The sequence below is a fragment of the Sinocyclocheilus grahami genome, unplaced genomic scaffold (genome assembly GCF_001515645.1).
Source record: "Sinocyclocheilus grahami isolate Dianchi unplaced genomic scaffold, SAMN03320097.WGS_v1.1 scaffold92.1, whole genome shotgun sequence".
NCBI classification, from domain to species: domain Eukaryota; kingdom Metazoa; phylum Chordata; class Actinopteri; order Cypriniformes; family Cyprinidae; genus Sinocyclocheilus; species Sinocyclocheilus grahami.
The window spans coordinates 665010-673185 of NW_015505271.1; the positions used below are offsets into that span (position 1 = coordinate 665010).

Genomic DNA, 8176 nt, shown 5'->3' on the forward strand with positions numbered 1-8176 from the left:
TATTATTGGGTCGAACTCAATAAATGGGTGATCGCACTTTGCCGTGCATAACTGAAAAACTGCAGCAGCAGTTTGTGTGCACTTAGGAAATGGCTGTTTTGAATACATGTGGAAGTTGTAAGTGTTACATTTGTATCATTTTGAGTGTCCAAATAAGCACACTACACAAACGTGATTTATTAAACAAAATCTGTTTTATTGTAAGAGGGGTTACAAAGAAACACCTGTTGTACACCCATTTAATAAACAAACAAACAAAAATATTCAAATACCAAAACAAGACATAATTTACACAGGTATTGTATAGGGTTCAGTGGTTTAGTCGATAGCAGGGTAATTAATTCCAATAACCTCACCATTATTTTTCCTTTATGAATCTTGAACATTATACAAGCTCATAACTGGTGAACACTTAAACCAAAGATTGAAGATGGGTCCTGCCTTAACTTTTGTTTAATTTCAATCTTTTAGAGGATAACAATCAACAATTCAAGATTCTTATGCTGACTGAATGCCAATATAGTTATAGGGTACAGGAAACACGACGAAAGGTGCATATAAATGAACACTTAGCAGTACTGTAAAGGTACCAGAAACGTGCCACTTGACTTCAGAACGGATGAATGCACGAGTTGTGGGAGAGAGAAAATAGAGAGCATGGGTACTTAGATTTGTCACAGACAGACTAGAAAGAGATAAAAAAAAATCTCTGAGCCTCCCCACTAGATATTTTTTATGCAGTTGTGCATTTTAAATGCTGAGTTTTTTCATGTACCATTAAACCTCTCACCCTAATTGAGAAGTTAAAGGATACAGTATTCTTGAGGCTAATTCACAGTCTAGGGAAGAGGCTCTAATGCAAAACTACCACACACAAACATTCAACTCTCTCCACTGTAATTGTATGGGATATACAGAAAGAATAATATTGTTATTTTTTAAAACTGGATAGCACCAAGCCAAACTCAAAATCTTCCCTCCGTCGGCATTGTAGCCTATTATATAGATGTTACTGGAGTGTCTGTCTTTGGTGTGCTTATGATATACAGGCACAGTGTGTAATGTTAAACACTTCACTATGAGTCTATTGGTTTACTGTCAGATTGACATGCACAGAAGTGGTACACACACAACTGTGTATGGGCTGTAGCTTTGAATGGGAAGGGTATTTTCTAAATTTCTGTCTCTCAAGATGTTTTGCTTTGTTCATCGGGGGGGGGGGGGGTGGGGGTGGGGGGGGGGGGGGGGGGGGGGGGGGGGGGGGGGGTGAAAACATTTTTTTGTACTTGTTCTCCATGAATAGGAGAGTGTAAAGAGCAGGCTGGGCTCCTGGCAGTGGCTTTGGTAGATGAAGGGGATGAGATGATGCAGGAGAAACAAGGGGCAAATGGTCAGCAGAGGAGGGTTGATTGGTTCAAGCCGGAGTGCACTGGTTTATGATCGCTTTCTCCTTCCCTCAAAATTCCTGAAGTTGGCGGGTCTGATCTTCATCTCTGCAAACTCGATGGAATGCTCATGACCCTTCCAGTGGAACCAGTTTACACCCTGGAGATAAAACAATTTTAAATCTAAATCTGTGACTACTGTGTATTATTAGACAGGTGATAAAGCACATATGAAATGTGTACCTTGCTATGACTGTTGTCTCCGTATCGGCCCATTATATTCACTCGATGACAGTTTTTGTACCAGAAAGCTCCCTTATAAGACAGAGCACAGTTGGTGACAGCTATATCGTGGTCATTATCATAGGTTGAGAATGGACGGCCGTGGTGATACGTCATTGAGTCACCTTTAAAAGAGCATTACAAAATTATTACAAAATCAGTCAGATTTTAAAACTAGCAATGATCAATTTACTTTTGAGCATAATATAATATATAATACATACATGTATTATACACTACTGTTCAAAAGTTTGGACTCAGTAAGATATATTTTGTAAAGAAAGTAATATTTTTATTCAGCAAGGGCACATTAAATTAATAATAAAAAATGTATTTCAAAACAAAAACTGTTCATTTGAACCTCCTATTTATCAAGGGATCCTGAAAAAAAAAATCACAATTTCAACAAAAATATTAAGCAGCACACCTGTTATATTAGAATGACTTCTGAAGACTGGAGTAATGGCTATTAAAAACACAGCTTTGACACAAATTATTGTGTCAATTTTTGACAAATTACATTTTGAAATATATTTACATAGAATACAGTTATTCTAAATTTTAATAATATTTCACAAAATTGTTTTTGTTGTTGTTTTTACTGTATTTTTTATAATCAAACTATCTTACAAAACCCAAACTTAACAATAGTACAACAAATATATCACACAAAAATTTAATTAATATATATATGTGTGTGTGTGTGTGTGTGTGTGTGTGTGTGTGTGTGTGTGTGTGTGTGTGTGTGTGTGTGTGTGTGTGTGAGAAAAAAACATTTAGATGTGTAGGAAATACAAAACTACAAAACTAAAACTTTTATTTATTTCATGTAAAGTTTATTTTGTTGTATAGAAAGTTTATTCAAATTAGAACGTTTATCTAAAATGTACATTTTAAAATTAGAATTCATTTAAATAGCATTTAACACTATACGCTCAGTTTTTTTTTTGTGTTTTTTTTTGATGAACAATAAAACCAAAAGCTGAAGATGTTTTGTGGTGTACCATTCCTCAGTGTTTGTCTCAGTACTGTAATCAATAATCAATATTGTTCAATTTAGTGTTATACATATGTTATTTATCATATTCATGCAGTATGTTTTGTTCTAATGTCACAAGTCATAATCTTAAGTTTACTGGGTTTTACATGATTCTTTTGTGTGGGTTTAAGTAGTGTACTCAAAAATATTTTCACATGTGTCCTCCAAAATGTCTTACCACCTTATCAGTTTATATGTGAAGAAATCCATTTATTCACAAACTTCTCACAAAATGATTGTTTGACAAACTACTCGGCAAACTTCTTCCTCTTACCGCTGCTTTCTGATGGTTTGGAGAACAATGACTCTGAGTCGCCCCCCTGTCGTTTCACAGAATTTTACAAATGTCAAGCAAGTATCAAAAAAGCCGTGACCATTTAGGGAGGAGTGCGCAGTCAGCAGGTTCACAGTGTAAAGGCTGGTGAAAGTATAAACAAGGCTTCAACTGCACAAACTGCTTCCACTACGAGAGAAAGTGGCAGCTGTGTGGTGTTTCCACCGCTTGCCGCGTCCCGTGTGAAAGGGCCTTTAAGCCAAAAGTGTAGCCTACTTGTCGGCATTCCACTTCATCTCGGAGCACAAAAAACTGCTTGACGTGCAAGTGTGAACTTCAATTTCCTTTTGCGGCATACTGCACTTATAATAAGTGCTATTGCATTAAGCACATCACACTCTATTACTCAATCATTTGTCCATTCTTTTTCCACTCTTTTTCTGCTGCAGATACATTTGCTTACACCGATAGGCCTTTTTCTATATAAACGATTTAGAAAAAGTTAAATCAATTCACACTTGATTGAACTATTCACACTTTATATAATCGCCTCAATATGAATTGTCATATCACCCAGCCCTAACATGCAGTAATGCTTTAAACACATTTGACAAGCCGATTAACTATCAAAACTGATTGGCTAATGCTATTTTTCCCCTTGTTTGTGCTCTTTTATTCTTTTTATATCTATTTATTCTTTTATTCTTTCATGTTAACTGAAGGCAAATCTGAATGATGCACTATTTTAACTTTATTCAACAAATACAATTGACCATGACATCCTCACCTAATCTCATTCCAGAAAAGTCGCTCACCCAATGCTGAATGGAGCTGTACAGCTGCAGCTCACATGTATGAATGTTGGGGTTCAGGGGAGGGTGAGTGTCTAACTAGTTGACGCACGAAATCAGCACCCTGATAAAGAGGTTGACTGGCACAACGTGTTTTATGTATTTTGAAAATACAAAAATACTAATCTTGAGTGTTTTTAAGAATTTCCAAAGGCTTTAAAATACAAAATAGTATTTCAAATAGGCTAATATATATATATATATATATATACTGTATATAACACAAAAATATTACAAATTAATTGAAAAACAATATGAAAACTATATGTTGAAGCAGAGAAAGATCTAAGACTTTACCTGCAGTGCCGCTGTATCCCCCAACATGCACTTTGTAGCGACTGCGTGGTTCAGAGACTGAAAACTTGTCATACTGCGCATACGCAGACTCGCCCTTATCTCTGAGGTCCACACGCAGCTCATACTGCCCAGACGAGGTGATCTTATGGAGGTTAGAGAGACCTGCAGACACATGGAATATATATATATATATATATATATTGATATATATATATATATATATATATATATATATATATATATATATATATATACTGTATATAACACAAAAATATTACAAATTAATTAAAAAACAATATGAAAACTATATGTTGAAGCAGAGAAAGATCTAAGACTTTACCTGCAGTGCCGCTGTATCCCCCAACATGCACTTTGTAGCGACTGCGTGGTTCAGAGACTGAAAACTTGTCATACTGCGCATACGCAGACTCGCCCTTATCTCTGAGGTCCACACGCAGCTCATACTGCCCAGACGAGGTGATCTTATGGAGGTTAGAGAGACCTGCAGACACATGGAATGAGATTTGTAGACCAACGTGTTCGAAATTACACCATATCGTAATACCTTAGGGCCTCTATACTTCCTGGGGCAATTTAGCAATTTGATATGTGTGCACAGATGTAAACATACCCAACCAGAATTCATCATTCAGGTCACCGAAGCCTGCAGTGTAGTTCTTCCAGTTTCTGAAAAACTCCACTTTACCGCTCTGCCGTCTCACAAAAACCTGAATGGAGGTACCACAATATTACAATGACCTGTGTTTTTGCTCTCTGTGTGTAATGAGACTTTAATTTAACCCTGTAAAGCCTGACATATTAAATAATAGTCAGAAAAATGTGATATTGAACAAACTTTTTATTGGACCTTTAGACTATATATATATACACATTTCTTGTGTTTTTGTTGTTTTTCTCTAGGATCAGAACAGTGAATCTTTCTATCCTGCATGTTATTTGAAAAAGAATTACTCACAATCCAGCCACCTCCATCAGTGGTCATATCACAGTAGACCTGCAGAGGCTGAGTCTCATCTCCACGCAGGAAAATAGTGTACAGGCCTGAGGTTGTTTCTCCATTTAACAGAGTCTGCGAGCAGTCTTTAGGATGCTTGTAGGATGCTCCGACTGTGATAAAGAAAAAAGTGTTTGACCAGAGGCTTTTGTTCAGTCTTCACAACTAAGAGTAAAAAAAGAGTTTGTGATCATGTAATGACGTTGTGCTTTGGCTCACTGGTGGTGAAGACTGTAGAGATGATTCTGCTTCTCTTTGGCCCAGCGATGGCCTGCAGTTTGACTGTGTACACCGTGGAGGAAGTCAGCGAAGACATACTGTAAAATGTTGCTGTGGAGCTGAGGACGACCTCCTGAGCCAAGAGAAGAAAACGAGGAACATTTCAGTACAGCACAGAATTGGCATTGGACCATGCATTTAATAATCACTGTAGACCAGAAAAATTACCAAGCTTCAGTTTTAAGTGTGTAAATCACGTTTAAAGTTTGGTTGTGTGTTCAAGCGGTCCCCTCACCTTGACAATGCCATCAGTGGACTCAAAGCTGAGAATATACCCGCTGATGTCTGCTCTTGGTGGCTTCCATGTCAACATGGCACTCTCTGTTTGAATATTACTGGCAGCCAGATTCTGAGGGGCATCAACATCTGCAGCAGAGTGTATCTGGTTATTAACCTGGCATTCAGAATTCTTAATGAAATACAAATGGTATAAGCATGCACATATAATTGGCAATGTGATTTTATGATTTTCACCAGGTCAAGGGTGCTTATGTATTTTGCCAAGTAGGATCAGATGTCAGAAGGTGTGCTGTTTTTCTCTACACCAATGAAATATTTATTTTGTATGAGTATTCAGATGTCTTGTGGTGTTTGTGTGTAAGGGTGAGTGTTCACTTTACCTGTGGTGAACTCTGTGGTGGTTGCAGCGCTCTTGGCTGCTTCTCTGACAGCATAGACTTTAACGGTGTATAAGGTGGCAGGTGTGAGTGAGCTCATCTCAAACTCCACAGTGTTCCCAGATACCCGTTCCATCACTGGAGCCACTGCCAAAGAACAGAACACACAACTGAGACTCACTGCTTTATTGTTTTAGTCTATAGAAACAGCCTTCCCTCAAGAATAATTAATGGCAGTCTGAGCTGTTACCACTGTCTGCGCTGTAAGTGATGACATATCCATCCACAGTAGCGATGGACGGCTGCCACAGCAGCAGAGCTTCAGTGTCAGTGATGTTGACTGCTGTCAGACCTCGTGGCTTATCCAGGGCTGAAGGCCAACAGACACAAACATGAGAGACAAAAGAGAAGCAAAATCACCGAGAGACAGCTTGGAGTCGATTACTAGGCTTCTGCAAGACAGGAAAGCAAAAAAATCATACTTACTGTACTGAATAATACAGAATCTAGTTATGAATATGAGGTGCTAAAAATAAAAAATATAAATAATTATTTATTATTTTATAATAGTACAATTATTAATGAATAAATAACTATAATTAATATGAATGTTTTTATATTAATGTTCAATTACTTAATAATTAATAATAACTATTCACTCTTGCTGATAAGCATTTTGGTGAGAGCTTTCCTATTACTTAAACTATAGGATGATGCAATTTGTGAAATTACTATCAGTGTTGGATGAGTTACTCAAAAATAATAATGCACTACAAATGACTTATTTCTTCTCTAAAATTTAATATTAATTATTTAATTGCAAAAAGCAATTGCATTACTAATTTTTAAGTTAAGTTACTTAAAAAAAACATTTCCTCTCAACAAACTGAAATATTGTGTCTGTTTCCTGCTTGTTCATCACTGTGTATAAGTCATACACTCAGCACCTCACATTTCTACCTCAGATAATACATATGATTATGTAATATACATATCACATATAATATACATATTATAGGCATATTATATTATAGATCTCGCTCATGACAGGTAGCCTATAATTCATGCTTTAAAGGCACCTTAATTAATTTAATTTAAAAAACATGTTAAAACGCTATAAAGTAACTTAAATGTAACTAAAGTAATTTAAGATCATTAAATAGTAATGAGATTACAGAATTAAAATTTAATCAAGTTACACTACATTTTGACTTAAAAGTAATTACAGTAACTAATTACTTTGTATTTGCATTACACCCAACACTGATTATAAAAAATTATTCTAGCCATACCTGTTGTGACTCTATCAGATCCTGGTTCACTCTCCTCCAAGCCCTTCACAGCGATGACAGTGACCTGGTAAGTTACTCCAGGGGTCAGACTGGGCAGCATGGCTTGAGACTCTCCTCCATCTACTCTCAGTGTCACAGGGCTTCCTGCAGGGGGAGACAGAACACTGGAGTAAACTAGAACTAGCTTTTGTCACTAGAGGGCAGCATTGTCTGTGATTAAATGGCATGGTGATACGCAAGAATGCTGTGCTGATGGATAAAACAGTGTGGTTTTATTTACGATATGCACTGATAGATTCATGTTACTGTAGATGGACCTGATCTAAAAACCTGCACTGATCACAGAGGCCAAAAGGACACTATGAGACTTTAGAGGGACATCTCTTGAATTCAATCAATTTATTATGCCAAGACGGCAGTCTAAGAGAATTTCCTCCGCAACTTATGCAATATTTTACATAAGATATAATTTATGACAAATCATAAACTGAGGAAGTACAAATAATACTATGATTTTCCAACAGGCAACTATCCAAAATGCACAGAAAATCATACGGTTAAGTCTCACCACTTTCTTAAGATGGACTGTGTGCCAACTAAACTTTGCTTTCATTTCCAGAACAACAGATCCAAACGTGCTATAAATAGTACACTTCCTTTCAAACGTTTTGGGTAAGAAAGTTTTTTTTTCCAAGAGAAATTAATACTTTTATTCAGAAAGAACACATTAAATTGATCAAATAGTAAAGACATCTATAATGTTTCTATTTCACATAAATGCTGTTGTTTGAACTTTCTATTCACCCCCCCCCCCCCCCACACAAAAAAAAAATTTAAAAAAAAAA

At 36.5% G+C, this 8176-nt stretch overlaps 1 protein-coding gene across 2 annotated transcripts in view; it reads right to left on the reverse strand.

Annotated features, from left to right (window-relative positions):
* Positions 1 to 1262: 1262 nt before the first annotated feature.
* tncb (tenascin Cb) overlaps positions 1263 to 8176 on the reverse strand; it is a 30646-nt gene continuing 23732 nt past the window's right edge. For both annotated transcript variants that reach the window (XM_016275039.1, XM_016275040.1), the window contains 10 exons: positions 7332 to 7475; positions 6290 to 6409; positions 6043 to 6186; positions 5658 to 5788; positions 5363 to 5495; positions 5105 to 5256; positions 4760 to 4856; positions 4469 to 4630; positions 1629 to 1792; positions 1263 to 1545 (listed from right to left, as the gene is read on the reverse strand). In XM_016275039.1, coding sequence (XP_016130525.1) covers positions 1435 to 1545; positions 1629 to 1792; positions 4469 to 4630; positions 4760 to 4856; positions 5105 to 5256; positions 5363 to 5495; positions 5658 to 5788; positions 6043 to 6186; positions 6290 to 6409; positions 7332 to 7475 — 1358 coding nt within the window. In that variant the 3' untranslated portion in view covers positions 1263 to 1434. The remainder of the gene's footprint in view (positions 1546 to 1628; positions 1793 to 4468; positions 4631 to 4759; positions 4857 to 5104; positions 5257 to 5362; positions 5496 to 5657; positions 5789 to 6042; positions 6187 to 6289; positions 6410 to 7331; positions 7476 to 8176) is intronic.